This window comes from Trichosurus vulpecula, chromosome 7, assembly GCF_011100635.1.
Source record: "Trichosurus vulpecula isolate mTriVul1 chromosome 7, mTriVul1.pri, whole genome shotgun sequence".
NCBI lineage: Eukaryota > Metazoa > Chordata > Mammalia > Diprotodontia > Phalangeridae > Trichosurus > Trichosurus vulpecula.
Window position 1 is genome coordinate 34927554 of NC_050579.1, and position 23982 is coordinate 34951535.

A 23982-nucleotide genomic window follows, 5' to 3' on the forward strand; every position below is an offset into this window, starting at 1 on the left:
GTCGAAGCCTATCCAAAGTGTATGCCGAAGGAACGCAAGTACTTTGGGGAGGGAGGGCTCTGGTGGCTGGGAGAGCTAGGAAAGACTACCAGATATTGGGGGGAAGGGGAAGAGGGAGAGCAGGGTTCTAGAGAGACACATACTTCAACTAAGCATCACATGGTTAACCTCTGTGGTCTCTTCCAAATGTGAGATTCCGAGACAGGATCATGGGAAGGAGGCAGGAAGAAGCAGGGATCAGGGGACCTTTGTTTCTAGTAATGGATCTGAGAGTTTCTGCCATGTGAAAATAAATAGAGCAGTCCAAAGTACAGATTTGGTGTGATATAGCTGAATTATTGCTTTTAACTTTCTGAGGTCAACAATCTATAGAACTCCGGTGTTCTTCAAGCACCATACTAGCCATTGGAGAGATCAGACATTTAAATAAGATGGATTCCTTACCCCTGGGGAGCTCACAGTGTAGTACGGAGATGACTTGAAGCAGTGAGATTTCATTGACATTTCCTGAGTGTGAAGTATCGTCCCAGGGTGGATTTCTGTTCCTTCCCAACATTTTGTCCCAAGAATCCTCTTTTTTTTAATAATATAAGAAGCCACTTTCTGCAAGTAAGCCCCTCAGCTTGAGGGAGTACTTGGAAGCCACCTAAGAATTGTTGCTTCGCCATGTGAAAAAACAATATATTTAACTGAGACATGCTTTAGAACAGAGGGAGCGGAGGATTTGGTGTCTCGATCTCTTTTGAAAGGGGCAGATTTAGTTCCTCACAGGGTTACTTTTGGGGGGAAGGAGTGTTTGCTGGTCTGGTTTTATGCATGTGACTTAAAAAGGCAGATTATATTAGTTGTAATTTTGATGAGAATGGCCATAAAGCAAATAAAGTGGGGAATTACGCTGTAGCCTCACGGCATTTTTTCCTAGTTTGCAATGAAACACATAAAGCTTGTTCCCTAGAGACTGCCCAGGAAAGGTTTCTTAGCCCTCCATAAAATGAAAGAGAGAACTGGGTGCTGTATTTGGCAAGCAGGCTCTCAGGAAGCAAGTTCACCTTTTAGACTGAATTCCCACTTCAGATATTCCCAGTTCCCTTTTCATACAAGCCTCTATGAATTAGCTGGCTGAATCCTTTTATTGAATTCCTTCTCCTCTGGGCAGCTCCTTGTTCATTTGAATTCAGCCCTTAAGAAAAGGATCAGTTTTATCTAAGGAAAATGCGAAGTAGAAGATGCCTATTTCTGGGTTTGGGTTTGGTTTTTTGTGGTCTGTCACAATAGCCACCAATCAGATCTCTCTTTGCTTTCTTCATAGGGTAAGGTACATCTTGAATGTTACTCGGGAAATAGATAACTTTTTCCCAGGAGTCTTTGAGTATCATAACATCCGGGTGTATGATGAGGAAGCCACAGACCTGCTGGCCTACTGGAATGACACTTACAAATTCATCTCCAAAGCCAAGTAAGCATGGCCCATGGAAATGCATTTTCTTTTCTGTTATTTTCTCTTGCCCTCACCCACCTTGAGATAGGACTTGGGACATGTGAATACCCTTGAGATAATCCAGAAAAAAGGTAAGAAAAATGGTTAAAGGAACTGAGATTATTGTGCCTAAAGAGTAATGTTAATCTTCAGAAATACAAAGGCTTTCTAGGAAGCAGATGTTAGCTGTCTCTGCTGTACACAGAAATAGAGAAGACTGCCTTAAGCTGCAGCAGGAGGAATTTAGATTAGCCAGAAGGAAGAACTTCCAGGTGGCAGGGAGATTCTAGAGCCTCCCTCCTCAAAGAGCTCTTTCTATTCCCATTTCTAAGAGATGACTTCCAGACAGTCCTCTCTGGATGGAAGTGTTGGATTAAACATTCTTTGGAAATCTTTCCCCACCCTTTTGTTTTCTTAAGATGACATTCTAAGTTAGGGGTCAGCAAACCATAGCCTGCAAGCCAAATCTGGCCCACCATCTATACAAAAATACAGCCCATGAGCTAAGGCAGCTTTTACATTTTTTAATACTACTTTATTATCCTGTGCTCTAAATGGTATGATTTTTAGCCCTTGGTCCTTTTTTAAAAAAAAATTGTTCCTTAATTTAAGTAGCTTTTCTCTTGATTGGTTATTGTCTTTCATTGTCAAAGAGGACCAAAATGATACCACTATGCTAGAGTCAAGTTTCAGTGTGCAAGACTGTGTCTGATCAGACCAATACGTATATCTTCTATGCCTGTAGATTTTCTTTCATTTTCTTTAGTAATATATAATAATAATCCCTTTTCTTTAATCATAGAACTTATGTTGGAAAGGGCCTTTAAAACCAGTCTTCTCCATAACCTACTACTCATCCCAACCTGACCCATACCTTCAGGCAGGATCACATTCAAATCATCCCTGGGAAATGAGAATCTTTTACTTTTAAAGCTCTCCAGCAGAGAATCTATGACTTCTCAGTACAGGATATCTGTTTTTTTTTAGCTATCCTGAATCCTCTTTCCTCTAAGTCAGACCTGTCTAAGAAATTGAGCCAGACTGGGGCCCCACTCAGCTTCTTTGGGGATCAAAGTGCTTGGAAATGTATCCCAGAAAAATATCCCTCTTCGCCTTGAGAGTCCTCGTTTTGTTATATACCCTCTAAACCCTAGCTCAAGGATCAGAGTCCCTAAACTTCGTAGACATTCTCTAGGTTCAGAGATCTACCATACCTAAATTTGTTGGGTTAATAATTCAGAGCTCGCACTCAGCCAATCAGGCTAGGGCTAGATGGGGACTATTGGATGCTCTACTCCCACATTGTCGCTAATGACAGCCTTAAGTAGTTACTGCCTCTCTCTCTGCCACCAAGGAGAGCAAGAGGAAAGGAAGACCTCACAAATTATGGCTTTTCCCAAAATCCAGAAAAAGAATGGTTTGTACCAATACTTCCAAAGTTCACAGAATTCACTCTTTTCTTCAAAATCTTTCATAGGCTTAGAATGAGAAAGTCATAAAGTTCTGGAGCCAGAAGGGACCTCAGGGATCAGTCCAACATTCTCATTTTATAAGTGTGGAATTGGAGGCAAGAGCAATTAAGTGGCTTTCTCCGAGCTGCCCCACCCAGCACTGCCGACACCCCATTGCTGAGAGGAGAGCCTCTTGGTCTGTGCTCCAGGCTGAACAATAGCCATCCTTTTCATCTTTGCTTCCCTTGGTGATAGCAGAGGCTCCCACGTGTCGCTCCATATTTGAGGCTACATTTGATGGTTCAGGAACCCAAGAATGTTCTCAGTATTAATTTTAAAGTGATGGCCTGATAGGCTGCTTAAAAAGTGGAATAGGGCTGGTGGGGGGGGGGGGGGCGGAGAGCTGCTACACAAAGAAAAACAACTTGATTAATTAATCAAGTTTCCTATCTGTTCAAGTGCTTCCCAACACGGGTCATTGGGAGAATTGCCTATCCTTCATTGATATGAATTAGAAACCATCCACCAAGTAGTCTAGCTCAAGTGGTATCTAAGGTACATTCCCTCCATGGTTTCCTCTATGGTAGCTTTTATAATTACATTTTGCTTGTGGTTTGTATAAAAGTTCATAGCTTCTCTGAGGTCTTCAGGCATAGACTGGGAGCTTCACCCATGAAAGAGACCTGGGCTTGGTGGGAGACAAATACAGATCAACACTTCCATCTAAGCTACTAACCAGAAATGAAAATCTCCTGGTGCTAGACATGAGGTGAATGTCATTCAGTGATTTGAGGGAAACCCTGTGGTGCCACTAGCTGGATTCAGTGCAACCAATATTCATTTGGTGCCAGCCCATGTGGTTATCAAGCTGTTGATCAAGTGAGGGCTTCGTACCACCTTTCTCATCAGAGGCTCCAGATCTTCCAGCCAGCATTCTCTGAATTTCTAGAACATTTGCTTGTCTAGAACACTAACTTATTTTAGCACAAAATTAAATAATTGCCTTGTAGTATTATTTCAGTAGTTTATGTGTGTGCCTATAGACTCCCTAACTGGCCTGTTCCAGGTGTCCATTCTTACTGAATGTGTGACTCCTTGTCTGACACCACACATACACACACACACACACACAGTGCATTTTTTGAGTTAGTAGAGTAGCTCTTTGGTTCAGCTTCTATCCAATGAAACAAAGCTATGTGGGTCATAATTCATTTGTTAAGTCCTTAAAATGCCACCTCTACCTGAACAGGGTAGAATTGAGTGTAGTAGATGTAATTCATGCACCGATAAGTTATAATAACCCAACTGCAGGTTGTCTCAGTCAGACTGCTCTGCCATGGGATCGTCAGGTGGTTCTGATTTTGTTTTTTTCCTTCTCCCCAAAACTAGATGGATGGGTCACAGCATTGTGAACAGTGATATCTAAGAACATGTTTAGATGAGGGAGAGGAATTAGTTTCATGTGGCTCATGTTTTCCTCCCAGGGACAAAACACCTGCTAGAACTTACCAAGAGGCTATTCACGACATTTGTAGATGCAGTGAATCACTGTGGTTCTTAAGAAAATGATTGGCAGAGGTCAAAAAATATCTCTGAGGCCTTTGGGGTTGTTCACTTACACCACATCCAGGTGGAGCTAGCTTCTTTCTAAATGGATATTCCCTTCCAGTAGACATCAGGCTTCAACAATCTTACCAGGAGGGGTTTCCCCAGGACTATTGGCCCTGCCCCCCAAAGTGATTGAAGAGATATCTGTGTGTACATAGAAGTATTTGCAAGAAAGGTACAGCAGAGGTTTGAAATGCAGCTTTCAAAATACATTCTTCCATCTCTTTCCCCCCAAAAATCGTGATACCAGGAAACATGGCTCTAAATGCCTCGTGCACTGCAAGATGGGGGTGAGCCGGTCTGCCTCCACCGTGATTGCTTATGCTATGAAGGAGTACGGCTGGAACTTGGACCGTGCCTATGACTACGTGAAAGAAAGGCGTACTGTCACCAAGCCCAACCCCAGTTTCATGAGGCAACTGGAGGAGTACCAAGGAATCCTCCTGGCCAGGTGAGTCTGAAGCCACTTTGGAATGAAGATTGCCCCAGGCTTAGCTAGGAGAACGTAGCTAGGGGCACTGATGGTTTGTTTGGTTTGGTCCAAACCTATGGAAACTCCTTTACCTGGTGTAGCTCAGAAACTACATTAGGTGCTAGGGCCCTAGGATGTCAAGTGAGTGGCCCGTGACCATCAACCAGTCAGTCAACAAACATTCCAGTGTTTTCTCCATGCCCCACATGGTGCTCACACAGTCAGCCTAAACCTGAGTCTTCCTAACTTCTTGCTGTTGCTAGTCCATATGCCACATTGCCTCTCCTTCTGCACATAGTAGTTGCTTTAAAATGTGTATCAAATTGAGTGTAACATATTAACCTAATCATAAAGTCATGTGTACATCTTTCAGTTGAAGTAGGAAAGTTCTTTCGGGAGAACCAGCTGTTTCTGATGATAGCTTAGCAGCTGGTTACAAAACTTGAAGCAGAAAACTTGTTCAGTAATGAATTTCCCTTGCGTTGATGATCTTGATCCCTTTTGTGGTAACACCCATCTCCTGCAATTCTCCCAAAAAAGATAAGGTGGTTATAATAGATTTTTGAAGTGGTCGACTAAGATCCTGGATGCTGCATCCTCTTATTTGCTGGGTTTTGTTTGGACTTTTCACTTAGGCATGGCCCTAGGTTGTTGTTGGATGGTGTAAGCAAAACTGACTAAAAGTACCTGGGCCTGGAGCCAGGTTTTTACTCCACTGAGTCTCATGACCTGAAGTCTCTTCTCCAGATTCTGGGCAGTGTTTCCCCTGAGAAAAATAACTTAAACAGCTTTTCCAGACCTTCCCGGGCAAAGGGACCACCCTCTCACCCCCTACAGCATTGTGAAAACAAGGCCACAGCATAGCATCATGGTTTCCACTAAAAAAGGCCTTCGTATTTACTCAGTATTTGGCATGACTTCATCTAAGCTGTTCCATTAGGAGACTGGGAGGATACCCTGGGCTCCTCAGCTCAAAGTGAATGTGCAGGATTTTGTGGGCTTGGTGACATTTTTAAATTTAGCTTGGAAAGTAGCTCTCACATGTCCTTTTTTTAAGTATCTGAGCACCTTATATATTCTTAGACACCCAAGAGAAGGATGTTAGGCAGTGTCCTCACCTGACCCCAGGAGAGGAAGGACACTCTGTGTGCTGCCAGCCACAGTGTTTGCTCTGCAAGCCTGGCTACTGCAAGTGGTTGAGACATACATGGAGGCATTTCAGAGTTGGGACATCGAGGTGATAGAAGACTGCCTTACTCCCTCCCCTGGGGGTCCTGGCCCTTGTAGGACTGGTGTACGAGAGCCAGGAAGAGAGGCAGAGGGACACATACACACACACACTCGCAAACATTCATACTCACACACATTCTCACACTCACATACACGCACACACACACACTCATACATACACTCATACACTAAAATTCTCACACAAACACACATTCTCACATTCTCACTCATACATGGACACACACATTCTCACACAAACACACATTCTCTCACACACATTCTCACATACACACACATATACACATACACATTCTCACACTCACATAGACACACTCATACACAAAAATTTTCACACAAACACATTCTCACACACACACATTCTCACATACACTCTCACACACATACACACACACATTCACACACACTCACACTCCTGCCCCTCTGCTTCTTCAGTGCTGTTTACCAGTCAGCAAGCATTTATTGTTAACCTTATAAGTTCATACTTTAAAAAAAAACCAAACACTCTTTTTGGGACCTACTTGTCGTTTCATGGTTACCCAGGGAGCTCCCGGTAAATTGGCAGCTTCTCTATCACTTCTGGTCCGAGAGAAGGCTATAGAGGGTTTGGCCCGGGGCCACCCAGCCAGGACATGTGGGGAGCAGTGCTTGGGCCCAAGGCTTCCTAACACTGAGGCAGTTCTCTGTCTCTTACACAGTGTTGCCTCCCTCTCCATAGAAAGTATATAAAAAATTAATACAGTGAAGGCAATGTAATTCGAGGGGGAAGAAGTGATTAGGAAAGGTCTTGTGTAGAAGATGGTGCTTGAGCTGAGCTCTGAAGGAAACGAGGGCCTCTCTTGGAGTCTCTGGAGCTATTGGGAGGAGAAGAGCATTCCAGGCACCAGGGCAGCCAGTGCAAAGACTAGAGATTGAATGTGTAGTGTATGAGAAACAGTGAGCAGGACAGCTTGCTGGAGTCAAAGACTGAGTGAATAATAGGCCTGAAAAGGCAGATTGGGGCCAGCTGGTGAAGGGCTCTTCCTACCAAACACAAGATTTGCCGTTGTTTCTAGAGGCCACTGGACTTACTTGAGGTCTGGCTGCTGGGTGGAGCCTGGATTGGAGAGGGGAGGGACTTGAAATGAGTGACTAGTGAGCAAACTCTTGTGGTCCTCCAGGTCATGGGTGAGAGACTGGGCTCAGGCAGCAGCTCTGGGAGTGAAGAGGCATTGGGACATCAATGAGGCCTGGCGGCTGATTGGCCCCTGGCACCCTGCCACAGCCACTCTCCCTTCATCCCACTGGGGATTCCACAGGTCCCTGAGTGGAAGAACCCAAATCTAGAGGCACTGTGTGGCTTCAGCTTGAAGACAGGGTAGCTAAGTTTAGATCAACCCCAGCAGAACAGACCAAGAGCCTGCCTCCATACCTGCCCACCCACCTGCCTGCCTGCCTGCCTTCAAGAGGAGAGAATGTGGATATAGTGAGCAGCCAAGTGATGCCAGGCCAGCTCCTGCTTTAAACCACAGCAAGTTCTGTAACAAAAGCTTTGGAAGTAGTAGAGGAAATTCCTTAGAAATTCTCAAGTATTTCTGGAAAATAATAGTCTCGAATAGTATTTTTTTCACAGAAATTCCATTTGCTGCCTAATGCCTCCAATGTCTTTTTTCACTTCTGTCTATCAAAATCCCAGGGGCTGACCCAGTGCTTTTACTGGACCACTTGTGGCTCTGGCTAGCCTGTGATGGGGATGCAGTTTCAGAACTGAGACCTTACCTGGCTTCCCAACCCCCCCCCCCATTTTATGGAAGAGGCAGCCTGGGCCCAGAGGAGAAGAGATTTGCCCAAAGATACCCAGCAAGCTTCTGGACTTCCAGCCAGGTCTCCTAATGGTCCATTCAGAGCTGCTAGCTCCTCCTAGGCCTCAGCATCGTAACCCTTGACCAGTCAGTGCCCGAATAGTCTGCTGTTTCTATCACAACTCCAACAACAGCCACCACTTGAAGACTTCCAGTGAAACCCATTAGCTCTTGAGGCAGCAACCTCCACTCTGGATAATTCTGATTGTTAAGGAAGCTTTTCTGTCCATCTCTGCAATTTTTTGCTTCTGGTTCTGCCCTCAGGCCAAGCAGAGCAAAGCCAATCCCTCCTTTGAGCTGAGAGCCCTTCTCCATGAAGAAAGCCATCACATGCCCCCTCAGTCTCTCTTCTCCCAGAGTCTGATCCTCAGCTCCTCAGTCCATTGGTGCAAGAAGCACTGAGCAAGCTCCTTCTCTGTCCAAAAAGACAGGAACTCCTCAGGGTGCTTATAATCTGCTGGGTGACAGCAGCAGCTGCCCAGATGGGGCACACCTGGAATAATCAGAGGGGGCCTCTCAGAGGAGGGGACACTTGAGCAAGGGGTTCTGAGCGCCAGGGCATGGAGGGCTGCCTGGACACAGACCCACAGGGATGAATGGAAGGCTGCCAGAGAATAGCAGGTGGTCTACTTTGGAGGAAAGTCATTGGAACTCAGTCTGGAGAAGGTAGCCAGACCCCGGTGGTGAAGGGCTCTTTGAGCCAGAGCTGTTCGTATCTTACCTTAGAAGCAAGAGGGGCCCGTAGAAGTTCTTGAGTGAGAGAGGACCAAGGTCTTATACAGCCTCTCAGCCTGGTTGGGCATGTCATAGTGTGAGCATACACCTTGTCAGGTGGGCATTGTGCTAGCTAGCTGCTGAGGTTCCTCTCACTTCTAAAAGGTGGTGACCTCATGCTGGTCTCCCTCCTCTGGTCATGCATCAGAGAGCCAGTCTGTATCAAAGCTAAGCTCAGTAGTCTCGATGTAGTCTCACCAAGAAAAGGCAGCCAGACAATGGCCTCCCTCCGGACACTGGCCTCTTCTGATGCAGCCCACATAGGGTTCACTTTGGGACTGTCATGGGAGTGGCAGAGTAGGAGCTTCCTGAGCTCAGAGTCATCAAGCTCTTTGTTTGGCTTCTCTGAACTTCGCACAGTGCATGGCACAAATTTAGGGCTTCACAAATGCCTCTCACTCCATTCATTCATTCACCCCCTTCTCCCAGGTAACTAGCTTTGAGCCTGACACCCTCTAAAATTCCCGTGCCCATGCCCAGCTACTCTTCCTCCCCCAAGACTGGTGAAACTGCTCTTTTGAGCCTAAGGGAAGGACTGTCTGCCTCTTTCCTATTGTACAGCTCTGTATCCAGGAAATTGAACTGAGGTGACACCAGGCAGGCTCCCTGTTGTTCTTGGACCAATTTGTGACTGTCACTTCCCTGGAAGATGTGTGTGACTGTCAGGGTGGAGTCTAGGATACTGATGGCATCTCAGAAGTAGTAAGAATTGTGAATGCATCTGTCATATGAACAGGAGCTTGAGGAAAGCAAATCTTCCTGTTCAGACCCCCAAAGGAGGGAACGTCTGAGAGCCATTGATGTCTCTGCTCTGCCTGTATCTGCCTGTTTTCACAGGTGTAAGGCTTGGTTTGGGTGTGCACGTGTACACTTGCACTCACACTCCAGGGCCCACTAAGGTCTGCTTTGTTGTACGACACTCTTTCAGGCTGCCAGCAGCCCTTTGTTGTTCTGCACACCAGCCAGGCAGGTACCGAGAAGATTTATGTTCCGCCAGACAGGCTCAGATGTCAGGCCACCATTTGCAAACTGGACCATGTGTTTAGTGTATCAGGTTCTAGTTTATGGGGGGTGAGGAAGGGAAACTGCACCTCAGTCAGGGAGGTTTTCTCCACATGTCCTGCTCAGATAAGCACTCGGTAATTTTTTGGACTTCCCCTATCTTCAGGAAGGCAGGAAGCAAAGACTCATTGCCCAACCTACGAACTGGTACCTACTTCTCCATCCCCCCTCCCCTTTAGAACAGGAATACTTTTGAGAGGCAGAGAGAGGTTTGCCTGGTACATGCTCAGACATGTGTTTCCTTAAAGCCTCTTTAAGACCAGGAACCCTTAAAGGGCACCCACGCCCTGTTGTGGGGAGCCCAGGCTTTTGTTAGGGACTCGATTGGATTTCTGAAATATGATCATAGCCACACTGGCTTCTAACACCTTTCTTTCAAAGAGCCTGAAGCAGTTGCCCTTCGGCGATCTATCACATCCCTAAAATGTAAGGCTAGATTGGGATTTGTTTTTAAATCCCCAATTTACTCCTGGGGTCAGTGAAGCCCCAAATGACTTTCTCCTGTGACTCTCCAGTGAATCAGTGGGTGGCCAATATAGGAGGAAGTGCTAAAAAGGGGAGAAGTCGCCATTCATTTGACAGCTGAGCTCAACCGAGGTGTAAAGTTTTTATAGCTTTTCACAGGGTCTCCACTGCCCTAGGAAGGGAAAAAACAATAACAGTTTTGCTTTCCCTGTTTACAAGAGCCTAGATGTGAGATGGACTCTCCTCTCCTCGGGGGCCCATGGCGGCTCCCCATACGGGCAGCATCAGAAGGAAGCTGGAGGAAGCAGTCTCTGTGTGTACCCCAACCAGGTGCTACATTCATCCTGCACAGTCCCACTGGGTGAAGGGCCCACTGGTCACCCACAGTGGGGGGATGATTTACTATCAAGCTGTTGCCCTCAATAAATGAGTACCTTCTGTGTACACAAACCTAGAGGGGGTGGGGCTGCTTCCAATTGGAGGTCTGATGCCAGCCGAGGCAGAAAAGAGCCCGAGGCTGCTGCTCCCAAACATCCAAGCTATGGTCCCGACTCTTGGCAACTTGCTTCCTGTCACCTGCCAGACACAAGTGGGGGAGCCAGATGGAGTTAAAAATTAAACAGGCTAAAAGGTACATATGAGCAAATGTCTCACTTTCAGCAGGACCAACAGGAACACTTCAGAAATTCTCAACATGTCTCTACGTACCCACACACAAACACACACACACACACACACACACACACACACGCGCGCGCGCGCGCGCGCACGCACACGCGCACACACACTCCACCATTGCAGGAGAGGTCACGTCAGTGGGCCATTTGTATAGAAACTTGTGAGTCCTCCTGAGGTTCTCCATCACAGGATGGGAAGTGAAACGTCCCTAAACTTGTCCCTAGATTTGGGGCCATGCTTCCTGGAGTTGTGTAGCAGTTTTTTTTTCCTACATTGCCCCAGGAGAGGATGGCAGCCCCACCGTGGGATCATTTGGTTTTCTGAAACCTCTGCTCTCTGATTTGTCTTGGTAATGGACCTGCAGCCTCCATTTCATTAATACAGGCCCCAATTTGCAGGAGGCTCCAAAATATGAGGAAAAAAATATCCTTAAGATAATCCACATAGAACAGAGAAATTTTGAAATCATTTTTCTTAAAGTGGGGGTCCCAGTGGGAGCTGGGTAGCCCTGCAGCCAGTTATTCATTCGCCATGGCCTATGGAGTGACCTGAACTCTGACCCCCTTGGATGTAGTGAGGAGTTTGAGTGGCTCCTCATTCCTGGGAATTTTGCCGAAATGATCTGACAGAATCGGAATCTGCCAGGGGAGTCTAAAGACTGCCCCACCCTGGGGTTGGGGTCAATCTCTGCTCTTCTAGAAATCTTCCCAATCAGTGGGTGCTACAAGAATGAGACAGGGAACCTAGAGAGGGAAGGAGGCAAGATTCGAGACTTAGAAGGTTACTCAGGAAACTGAGGACCAACCTGGGAAAACAGACTCCCTAGCCCAGGCCCAGCTGTCACTATCGCCCATGTGGCTTATGTAGCACATTGTCGCCGCCTAGGGGTGGCTAGTGATCCTGCAGCTGAGATCTGGTGCATCTACAGCCCCTGAGCCCTGACTTGTCTGTCCTTTGTTCAGGTCAGGCCCACCCTCCAGTGTGGGTCAGATGTCACTGCCCACCCAGTGGGTGTGCAGGGCAGGAGCCTGATAACAGTACTGCATGCTCATAGTACAGACACACGACTGGGCTGGAGCCCCCCCAGAAAGAACTCATCCTAGGATGGGGTCTGCCCAGTGCCTCCCTCCTAAGGTAGCCATCCTCTGCTCAACTGCACTTGCTGGGGTCTCTGTCTCTCTGCTCTGGCTGGAGCTGCTGGTGTTTCCCTCTCAGAGCACAGACCACCCGAGTAGAGGGGCCCACGTCAGCCCATGTGGCTACTCAGCTCAGCTTTCCTATGGCATGTCTCCAAACTCCCTCTGGCCCTAACTGCCCATTCTCCGAATCCATCTATGCTTAATACGATGCTCAGTTGTTTTCATCCAGAAGCCTCTTTGAAAAGGGCCCATACTTGAAGCATATGTTCCTCTAACCTGATAGCGTAGCCTCCCCTGTAGTGCTTGTGGCCTCCTTCTTGGCCGCCAGGTTCTGAAGCCTCCCCTACTCACCTTCAGCACAGCCTCCTCCCCTTCTGAGAGCCTTAGCAGCCCAGTCTGTGGCTCCACTAGGCTCTAAGTGATAAGATTTTTTGGGTGGTCGACTTGTGGCTGGCTGTTTTCGAGCATTAACCAGAGATGTTTCCTTGTTTACCTCAACAGCAAACAACGTCACAATAAGCTCTGGCGATCTCACTCAGATAGTGACCTCTCGGACCATCACGAGCCAATCTGCCAATCAGGGATGGAGCTTAACAGGAAGGAGATTACCACTTCAGCAGACCAGATCACAGAGGCAAAGACTGCAGAGAGCCACCCCCCAATGCCCCCTGTCTTTGTGGAGCACAGGCTCCCCCAAGATGTGAACACACACGAACTGTGCACTAAAGAGAGAATGATCTGCTTGGAGTTTACATCAAGAGAATTTCATACGGGACAAATTGAGGATGAATTGAATCTCAATAACATTAATGGGTGTTCAGCAGGGTGTTGCCTGAGTGAGTCCAAATTTCCTCTTGACAATTGCCATGCGTCTGAAGCCTTAATCCAGCCTGAAAACTCCTTGGAGATACCCACACAGTTCCCAGACTTAACAGTGGAAGATCTGGAGACAGATGCACTGAAGACAGACATCAATGTGCACTTACTCCCCATGGAGGAACTGACATCTCGATTGAGAGACCTGCCAGTGTCTCCAGAACCCGACTCACCTGGTCCCCAGCCCGGCTCCCAGGCTGAGGCATCAGACTTTAGTACCGACCGAATTGATTTTTTCAGTGCCCTAGAGAAATTTGTGGAGCTCTCCCAGGAGACTCGACCCCGCTCCTGCTCCCACTCCCGGACCGAGGAAGCAGGTGGGGGGAGGAACGGTGGAGTCCGACTGTCAGTGTTAGAAACAGCCCCTTCTGAGGTGGCCCCTGAGGGGCAGAGAAGCAGCTCCTCAAGCAATACTCCACATGTGTCAGGAGAGTCTTCCATGGATGAAGACCAGCCAAAGGTAAGCCTCCAGTGGCATGCTGGCTCCGGCTGTCACTGGCCTCTCACAGGGCCAAGGGCTTAAATACTCTAGGAGGTTCACTTTGACCTGGGCGCTGATAGACAGCTGAGGGGCAGCTTGTCAGGAGCCGGGTAGAGCCCCAGAGCTGAAGCAGGAGGCCCAAGTATGTCATTGCTCTTTGGAGGGCTCTTCTCCTTAGGCCTCTGGGCCTGTCCAAAGCTTTTCAGGCCGGGGCAGGCAAGCGCAGATGAGCAGAACTGGGAAGGAGGCCGAGGGTAGAAATGGCTGCCTGCCTGCCTGTATGGGTCAGGGCACATGTCTCTGCCATCTGAATATCGCATTCAGATGCTCTCCCTCAGTTAAGTAAAGAATTTGCCCCTAATTGGGAAAATCCTCCCCAACTAAGAGCAAGCTTAGTGTCCAAAGTTATTGATGTATGTGGGAAGTTGAGGCAGTGTCTGGTACCACATGCTGAAGTCCTCCTTTGGCTGAATTGGCCTCATTTCTGACTCTCAGAGGATGGGCAGGCAGTTGGCTTGGAGGAAATTTCTCAAAGAGCAGCCAGGAGTCCAAGATCACTGCTCGGTGCCCTCTGCAGCCAGTCTGGGATCCAGGAAGGGGAATGGGAGAAGAGAGGACGTACCTTATGGTGAGATGCAGAGATCTCACTGCAGACCTTGTGGTTCTGGTAGCACTGGGTGGACAGCAACACCCTCCCACTCCCCTGGGGCACAACAGATAGGACCTGGGGTCAGGAAGTTCAGATCCAGCGTCACTTACTAGTTTGTGACCCACTTCCCAGAGTTGTTGTAAGCGTCAAAGGAGATGCCATTTGTAAAGTGCTTTGCAAACCATGAAGTCCTCTAGAAATGCTTGGTATTTTTTTTATTAAGTACCATGAGGATATCTTCAGAGTCTCACATCCAGCCAGGCCTCCACGTGCTGTGTCTCTGTCCCTTTTCTATTAAGAGGTGAGGATATTTTAACTGGTCTCTAGACCACTTAGCTCATGGCTTTTCCCATGGTCCTAGTCACAGAACCACAAAGTTTCAGAGTAGAAGGGCAGTTTGGTGGCCATCTGACCCAGCCCCTGCCCAGTATAACCCTCTTCAGTCCTGACTGAAATATCCTTTCTGCAAAGACACCTCCTTCCGGATTCCGTCTCTGCAGGCCAGTGCAGTACCCGACTTGTGACGTGCCTTCATGCATCTTGGCATGTTTGATTCTACCCGACATTCCAAGCAGATGCCCCCAGAGGCCGGGCTCACCCTCATTAGTTTGTGTTCTCAGTTTCTGTCTTCTTCTGTCTTTTCCTAGTTCCTAGGAAAAAAGTCCCATCCTAAAGACTTATCCAGCTTTCTCACAGAGAATTCATTATAGCAGCACCACTTCAGTCTTCCAAGTTCAGGGCCCTTTGGGTGATTCCTAGCATTTTGAAATGACCGTGACTGACTGGGCATTTCTCTGTTTTCTTTGGCTTTAGCCGGAGAAGCCACTTGAGATCCATTGCTAGTAAGTTGGTAAAAGATATGAATTGTTTTTTTAAGTTTGCTAATACATATAGTGAAGATTCCCGAAAAGTATATGAACTCACCAGGTAAACCTCATGCTAAAGCAGCCACATGAAACTTGGTGGTGATTTATCTGTCAGCACTCCCTCCATACCCTCTCCAGACCTGCAGGTTGATGAGATTGGGATGAAGAGACTCCTAAAGAGTTTAGTGGCTAAAAGACACCTTCACCGCTCTGGACTGTACCCAGCCCTGAATCTCTGAGAGTGGAGTTCAGTCCTCAAATGGAGCCAAAGGAAGCAAAGGTGGAAATGAAAGTTGTCACTTGCCCAGGCTGTCTCTGCACAAGGGGGTCAGGGCTGCAGGAGGCTCAGAGGCAGCACTGGCCCTGAAGGTGCTTCTGGCACATATGTAGGAACAGGCCAGGGCAGAGGATAGGGCATGTGCTGCACTCTTAATGCCATACTCAGAACAGAAAGTTTAGCAGGCAGTAGGAGCCTGACCACTGTCATATTAATGTTCAGGGCAGCTTCCTTAGCCTCAAAGCAAATAATTGTGGAATCTTCTTACACTCTCTTACTATGTATTCATAGTTAAGTAGATTTTCTTTCTAGAATCAGGTGACTGATAAATGGGAAAATGGACTTTTTCAACCAAACTGTAATTTACTGTAAATATCTCTCTTCTCTTCTTCTCTTAGGATATCTCTGAAGTAGTTAGCCCAGAAGACGTGATGCAATCCCACTCAGAAAACGCAATTTCAGTGAAAGAAATTATCACCGAAATTGAATCTTTCAATCAAGGAATCGGGCAGTGTCAACAGAAGGTGGATGTCCTGTCCAACCCATGCCAAACACCAAAGAGAAACACCATCCATGAATTGCCATTCTTTGAGGCAGCCTGGGCCTCTGAGACTAAAGCCGTCCACCTGGACCAGAAGGAGGGAGTGTGCACAGTGCAGCCCGAACTGGTGAAGGGAGACCAGGAGGCCGTGCTGATTGCATCAGCCCCTGTGGAAGACTTAGAAGAAGGGGATCTGACTGAGGAAGACCTAGAGTCACGAGGCCCAGGTCTGACCCCAGCACCCAAATGGTGCCCTGGGTCTGTGAGGCGGGCAACCTTGGAGTTTGAAGAACGATTGAGACAGGAGCAGGAACACCATAGTGCTGCCCCTCTCTGCATGCTGCCCACTCGCAAGAACTCCAAGAACGATCCTGCTGTGCCCGATGGAACACCAAGAAGCAAGAATGAAGAGCCTGCTCCAGAACCTGCCTCAGGGCCCAAGGAGCAGGAGTCGAGCAAGGCCAAGACAAAAGACAACATGGTGGAGGCCTTCCATCTCCAGCCTGACCAGGTGACCGACACACAGGCATCTGTGCTGCTAGGATTCCACTCCAGCCCAGCTGTTCAAGAGTGTCCACTGGCAGATGTTGGAACAGAGCAGGGCGAGGTGTCCAAGGAGCCCCTCACACCCAAGAAAAAGCCTGTCGTGGACCATCTTTCCAAAAGGTTTGAAATCATTGAATACACTCCCATGGTGACATCCCCTGACTTAACATTTGACTTGGCTACAGCAGAAAAGAATGGGGAACCAGTGATAAAGACAGTCATGGTGGAGAAATCCATCACAGTGATGTGTACTGTGGATGAAAATCTCAACACCACCCTGTGCCCAGAGCTAGCTTCTCTGCGTCCTCAAGTGCTACCTCTGCTTAATCCTGCATCTCATAAGCATGACGGGGCTCCCCGAGCTGCCTTTACTCTGGGCAGTCCTGAAGAAGAGGACTCTAGCCCTTCTTCTCCTCCAGGGATGGCTCCTTTTGTGAGTCCTGCAGGACACTTACCATCAGCTGGCTTGGATTACACGCATCCTCAAGCCATTCTTCACCTAGAAGGGGTGACTGAGGAAAGCAGCACCACGGACAGTGAGCCTTCATCAGAGCAGAGCTCTTGTGCTGAGCGTCCCTCCAGCAGCACCACGGTGCTCCCCAGGGAAGCTGAGGGTGCTCTGGGCCAGTGGGGCAGTGAAGACCTCAGCGTGGTCAGCCACCTTGCGGAGAACACGGGGGAGGTCCGCGAGATGCTGGACCCATCTGTACCCTGTGGTCTCCCCCATAGCTCCAGTAGTGACAGTATAAAGAACCTCGGTCACAGTGCCAGGCTGGTGAAAAAGCGTTCAAAAGAAGTGGAGTCCCGGGTCCTTCGACAGGCAGGGCTCACCAGACCGTCCCAGATGAAGCGCTCAGCTTCTCTAGCAAGGTTAGGTCACCTGGATCTTCATAAAAGTGCTTTGTCTACAGTAGAGTTGGCGTCTCCAGGAGCCCCTCATCCCAATCTCAGCCAGCCCTTCATCAGGACAGGCCCAGGCGGGCCCCCTCTGGAAGAACCCTCAGCAAGGCTCAGAACCATTTCCCAGAACCCAGAGCCCACCACGTATTTTGTAGAACAAGTGAAAATGGCAGAGTGTATGGCTCAGAGCAAGCCCGTTGAGAGGCCTCTGGTGCAGTATGCCAAAGAGTTGGGGTCAGCTCAGCAGTGTTTGCTTCCCAGTGCAGGACAGGAATTGACTAGTTCTGATGGGGGCCTTCCCTGGCCCCAGAGACAGCAGGGATTAGATTCTCCATGCCCAAGCCTGGGGCTGACTATAGCCGAGCTCCCACAGCATTCAAGAACTCAGCCTCTTAGGAGACTCAAAAAGTCCAGTGACAAAAAGCGGACTCCCAACCCTTTCTATAATACTATGTGATCCGGAGCCCTCCAGGACTTCTCAAGGGAAATATGTGTTTGTCAAAGGGGCAGGTGTAATATGTAAGGAACATGCACTTTATTGGTTAATTTTCTATGTTTTGGTCATTTTACTATTGCTGGCGCATGCAGGGTTTAGGTTTTCTGTGTGTGACATGGACTGCAAGACCATTTTATCTTTGGGGTTTTTTTTGATTTTTGTTTTTTAAAGAAACTCAGACAACCTCAAAAGAAGAAAAAAACACCTCATTTTCAAAGAACACCATCAAAAGCAAATTGCTGTTTTTCAGTCAGCTCCCCTTGTTTTTCACCTCCCAATCCAAAGTGTGTATGCCCATAAGGCAGGGAAGGGAGAGGCAGGCGACTGAGGAAGAGAGAGGCAGGCAGGAGGCAGAGGAAAGTAGAGGAAGGTGGAAATCAGCAAAGGCCAAGCCAGGGCTTCTGACCACGTTCTGACCCCCACGCCTGGCCCACTGGGTTGTGTGGAGAGACTCCAGGCCCTGGGCTGCTAAATGCTGTTCAGTGGACGGGCGGCTTCTGCTTTGATTTCAGAAGGGGAAGTCACATAGAATCAGTTTCTTCCCTAGCTCTAGCTCTAAGGTGTGTTGCTAAAGGCAGGATTTATTGAGTGATGCACCAAAACGAAATCAGAAAAAGGCCTTCCTTAGTGAAGAGGGCCTCCCAAGGTGAGGAGGTAGGGAGGCGGCCCTAGCCATCCCACCTAGTGAACCTGCCCCCCACCACCTTCTTAATCTTTAGAAAAGGTTTTCAATAGAAAAGATAATGAATGACCTGTTGAAAAACAGCAATGGAAGATGAAGTGTTCTTTCAAAATGAACTGTCTGTAGGGTTTTAACCCTTTCATTACTTGAATACTGCTGTGGGCCTTCTGAGTTTAATGGCCATATGTTTCCCCACAATTTATTTTTCTTCCCCATGCCATGTTTCCTCCAATGCTGCCTGTGTTTTGTGGGTATTTTTTATTATTTCATAGGAGACATTTGAATTGTTACATTACACGTGTATAGCCTCCATCAAATGCAAAGCTTTCTTTTCTATATTGTCACTGTTAACACTTGACGAAAGGTATTTTTCCTTTCCTGGAAGTTTTGTCGTTTTCCTAAATTGTATATACAATATTTATGTAGATAATTTTGTTATTTTCTTACAGGTTTGTTTTTTTTTTTGGTGTGTGTGTGTGTGTGTGTGTTTGTGTTTTTGGTTTTGTTTTGTTTTGCTTATAATGGAGCAAGACTGTGGTCTGTAACTGGAAAATGTCCACAAAGATGTCATCTCAGAAGCAGCTCTGTGGGTGCTTGGGGTTGGGGGTGTGCTTCATGACCTGGTGACGGTGGTTTATATTGTTTAAGTAAGATCTTAAATCACCACCAAAACTCTGCCAAACGGTATATAGCATTTACTTTCTCTTCAGAAAAGCCCCCAAAGGCCTTAAGCACAGAGCTGATTTCTCCTGGGCCTGAGATTTCGGAAGGCTAAGTTTACCAGTAGTTGAACTATCATAGCCAGGGAGAATTTTGAGACTATTACCACCCAGTGTTTAAAATCCTAATGGAGGCTGGGAGCCGAAGGCAGTGGGAGAGAGCCTCAACCAGTGTGAGCTCACTTGCTAATAACTCCATTTAGGCCACAGCCTGGCCAACCATCAGGACAACTGCCTGTGGGCATCATTAATAAATACCCTTGCCTCCCTTCAGCCTCATGTGAATCCCTATCTTAGCTCCTTGTAAACATATTTTGCCCGGCAGGACAAATCCAAACTGAAGGGACTCACAAATTGTCTTCCTGCCTTTTGTCTTGGTTGAAATCCCCAGCCCTTGAGGGTGAAGCCTTCCAGTGGAATTAAAACTGCTTCTGGTGACCCTAAGGTAGGAGAGGAGACTAGGGAGGTTACTTGACCCTGTAGCAGAGCTGTTAATCCAGTTGTCCCTCGGAAGCTACATTGGTGGCTTCAGATCACTGCCACGGGCCATGCCTGAAAAGAAACCGCCTCCTACGGATGTCTTTGTGGTCTGTGGGTTTGGTTGTAACTGCACTCCTCCACTTTTTTTAAATGTTCCAACAGGTGACATCCATACAGGACTTTGTGATTCATCTCATGTGATTCCTGGATATTTACTGGGTTGAAGAATGTTCTTTAATGGGGCCTGCCTGTGTGCGGAGGCCAGGGAGGAGAGGACTTGTGTTGGCAGCACTCATACAATGCCTGATGTACAATGATTCCATTCAAACTATGCAGTCTTATCGTTAAGGACCTACCCACCACCAGTGTGATTCCGAGAAAAGAGCCAGGCAGGTAATAAGTGACGAGAAGCAGAGTGTGACTGGAGGAGAGGAATCCACTTTTCATTAACCCCTTGGAATAGTGATATCCCAGATCCCAAGAAGCAGAAGCAACAGTATTGCAGCTCTTTTTAGCTCTCCCCCTTTTATAAGCAAGGCATTTCTTGCTGTAGAAATTCAGGAGGAGGAAGACTCGAGGAAGGAGACAAGTAATGCTGTGAAGCCATGTTTAGGGTGATGGAGTAGAGGACAGGGCCTCCAGTTTACCTTCCAATTTGCTGGCTGATTCATTGTTTGTAGTTTGGTTTCCTAAGTATCCCCTTGTGTGGGGTTTCACACTCAAACATGTCGTGTGGTTTTTCCAGAGACCATCTGTCACATTAGAGAGGTCTCATTTCATGACATACTTGAGCAGGAGCCCTCCCCAGGGCTGTTCTGGACCAACCCCACAGAGGTCCAGGAACAGTTCTGTGTTGAGTAGGACCTGTCACACCTTTATCTCTACCAAACTACAATGACCGTCTTTTGGCCTGGACCTGCTCTCTTTCTTACTCATGGAAAATCCAGCACTGAAATTTCTGGGTCTGGGCAGATTGGCAGAGCTGGCTAGGAAAGTCTTTGTGGCCTCTCTGGCCCCACTCTTCCACAATGGCTTTCTCCTTTTGTATGTGAATATCTAAAATTAATCAAATTCGCCTTCAAAAATGATAACTGGAATCATCTCTCCTACACCGGATGGCAGATATCTGGCATCCAGGGGTCTCTCAGGAGCAGACAGAGACTTTGAGCTGTGCCTGAAGTCTTTTGAGTTTTAGAAAGACTTAGAAATGGTCTCGGCAGAAGAGAACTATCAAGATTCTGTAGTTGTTTTCTTAAACTAAAATACTACAATGTAGTAATGTCCAGTTCCCCGAGTCCTCTGTCCTGTGGCCCTTAGGATTGGGACAAGAAACATCACTGGCGTCCCAGGCTCTGCAGCCATGCCACATTCTGTCTTTCTTCTCAACTGATGTCTCCTGGGCTTGTTGACATCCTGTGTGGATGCAGTTAGAGCAAGCTAAAGTTTCTTGGGGATTTCTCTGAGAAAAGACATTTATTTCCTGGAATGTAGCAGAATTTGAGAAACCCTCAGCTGTTCTATTTGGAGTTTCAGGTCCAAAGTAACACAGAACCAGTGTTACACGAGAGAAGCCACAAGGAGTAACCCACTAAGCAAAGAGAGGTCGTATTCTGAAGGTCGTTTTCTTTTGTACAAAGCTATTTTTCAGCTGTTTTAGGAACCTGCTGGAGGACCCTTTATTGTTTACATTGTGAATATTAAAACGTGTATTCTGTCTCACTGTGCTGTTCCCCTCGACCCCGAGTCATCCAGCAGTGGCTGTACTGGAAGTCATGGCGCACCCTGAGTCCTTGCACAAAAGCCACATGCTGCCATGATGCTCAGGCCTCATGGAGAAGTGTGTGAACCCTGGAATGGATTGTTTTCCCCACTGTGTCCTGCTGCACTCCAGTCCCAATGTGCTGTATAGAAAATAGTCCATCAGTCCCTCAGTGGTAGTGTCTGTTTTTAGTGATGGTTGTGATGGTGGATGGCTGGTGTCTTTTTTTTTTAATTTGGTCATTCTTTGGTGTGGTGGACAAGGTGAAATTCCTAGCTATTTGTTTCAGCACCAATCCAGCTTAAAGGCAGTTTGGGCTTTATTGTTCCTTCCAAATTGCAACTATGATCAGCCCTGCTCTCAGGCTGAGTGGGGCTAACTGGCTCTCACTTAGCAAACACAGTCCCCGTTTGAGGGCGTTTTGGACAGCCCTGCCAATGAAGCAGGAAGCTGCACACTTACCCCCACCTCATTACCTCCCATGTTTTGGGGGGGAGCAATTTAAAGGTGCTTTTGTATTTTCCCAGCCTGAAAGAGGAGGATTGAGTCCGCCTCTGACTTTGGAAAGAGAGCCAACCTTACTTTCTCAGAGATCAAGGACAGGATGCCCAAACTGGGTCTGTCTTTCAGCTGAAAGAACCCCCAAAAGGCATCTCTGCTGCCTCAGCCAATTTGATGGTGATAGAAGACAGCAACTTGGGGCACAGACATGATGAAGACCCGATGCCTGCCTTTTTCTCCACGTTTCCAGGGCACCAAACAGAACCTGGGCTATGGGACCCAGAAATGGTCCCCAACCAATATGCACCCAGAGTGATTCTGGTTTCTGTCTTTCTCATTGGCTTTTGGTTTCCTTGGCAAAGCCTGTGATGGCCGTGCCTTTTCTCCTTTCTTCAAATGTGACAGAATTGTAGGAATTGTTCTGAATGTGGAAATTCAGCCCCCGAAGACCCTCTTCTTCCATCATCCCCTAACACCCACCCATCCACACTTGTGTGTGTGTGCTCGAGTGTTCTTTTTCAATAAAGCAGGTGCTCCCTGCAATCTCTGGGACCTTTCTGAGTCGGTTGAAGCAGAGCATAAAAGCCACTGGTCTTGTTTCCCTCCTTAATCTCCCCTGGTGGTTGGGATGTCCCACCTGTACCATAGATTTTTATTACCAATGTGCTCCGCTGTTTTTAAATGTGAACTTGTGCACTGATGTGCAAATTCAATGTTCTTGTTACAGATTGAATAAATTTTTATTTTGAAGATGAAACTTGTATTTGTGTAAATTGTGCAGTAGGAGGTGTTGGCTGCATTTGGGGAAGCAGAGCCCGCTGTATCTGCCCCTGGAAGGGGGTGGGCAGCCTGGGAGAGGGGGAGAGCACTCGGAACTTGGATTCCCAACATACTTTTAATAGGAGACTGTGGGTCTGGAGAGATATAACCGCAGTCCTTATCTCCAGAAAAGTTGCTAGGTTAGGAAGTGGTATTTTTAACAAAGAAGCCGCCTCATTCAGCCTCTCTGGTCAGGTGACTGACTACCTTTGACCCCCAAGGCTGTAACTTGTTTTGGCCAAGTCAAATGTTTGAATAAACAGACAAGCCAGAATACCTGTTACCTATGGGTCTAATGCAGTCCAGAAGTGGCTGAATTCTAGAACCAATGGAGAGCCGGGGCCCATAAGTGCTGGGCAAGGAGTAAGAAGTGGATGAGAGGCAACCTGTTTCCACGGAGTGTAAGCTTATATTTGAGTCACAATCCCATTGGGAGCCTTGATCCCACGATGTCCCATAAAGGAATAAAATGCAGCTGCCAGAGAAGCAAAGGCTTCCCAGCTCCCTCTGTGAAGAGAGAAGGGTGCTGAGAGGTGACCATGCAGACCAGAGAATATGGGCAGAGATGTACTGGGTGGGGTGGGTGTTCTGGCCTAGAGAGAGACAGACCAGCAGCATCTGTCTTCTCCAGGTTTCTGCCTCCCGTATTACCGAACCTCTTGTGGGCACCATTGCCCCATGTGCTTAGAAGAGGTGAGATCCAAGAATATGTGATGAAAAGAAAACTGGACTCAGAGTTGGGACAGCTAGTCTTAAATCCCCATTCTGCTGTTTACCAGTTTGTGTGACCCAGGCAAATCGCCTTAGTCAGCCACATATTTCTAAGTCCCCAATGTACGCCAGGCACTGTGCTGAGTGCCGGGGATGCAAATGCCAATGAAAATGAAGAGTCCCTGGCCTCAAGGAGCTTACAATCTAATCGGGAGAAGACTACACACAAAAGAATACTGAAAAGGTGGAGGTGTGTTGGAGAAATCCAAAAGCAGGTGCTGGTGGGAAAGGGGGAGAAAAGGTTGCCAAACCCCAGAGCCTGTGGCCTTGCCTTCCAGTCATAGGGTATCCTTGGAAGGGCAGATGTGAGGACTAGGCAGATTTGATCTCGCAGCATAATGCTGAGTAGTTTCCTGAGAGGGGAGGCGTGTTGGAGACATCCAAAAGCAACATAGGGGGTGGGA

General features: G+C 47.6%; 1 protein-coding gene across 1 annotated transcript in view; it reads left to right on the top strand.

The window, feature by feature from the left end:
- SSH2 (slingshot protein phosphatase 2) overlaps window positions 1-22740 on the top strand; it is a 247613-nt gene extending 224873 nt beyond the window's left edge. Inside the window, exons 13-16 of the mRNA XM_036766773.1 lie at window positions 1310-1456; window positions 4787-4987; window positions 12717-13551; window positions 15763-22740. Coding sequence (XP_036622668.1) covers window positions 1310-1456; window positions 4787-4987; window positions 12717-13551; window positions 15763-17808 — 3229 coding nt within the window. The 3' untranslated portion in view covers window positions 17809-22740. The remainder of the gene's footprint in view (window positions 1-1309; window positions 1457-4786; window positions 4988-12716; window positions 13552-15762) is intronic.
- The last annotated feature ends 1242 nt before the right edge of the window (window positions 22741-23982 follow it).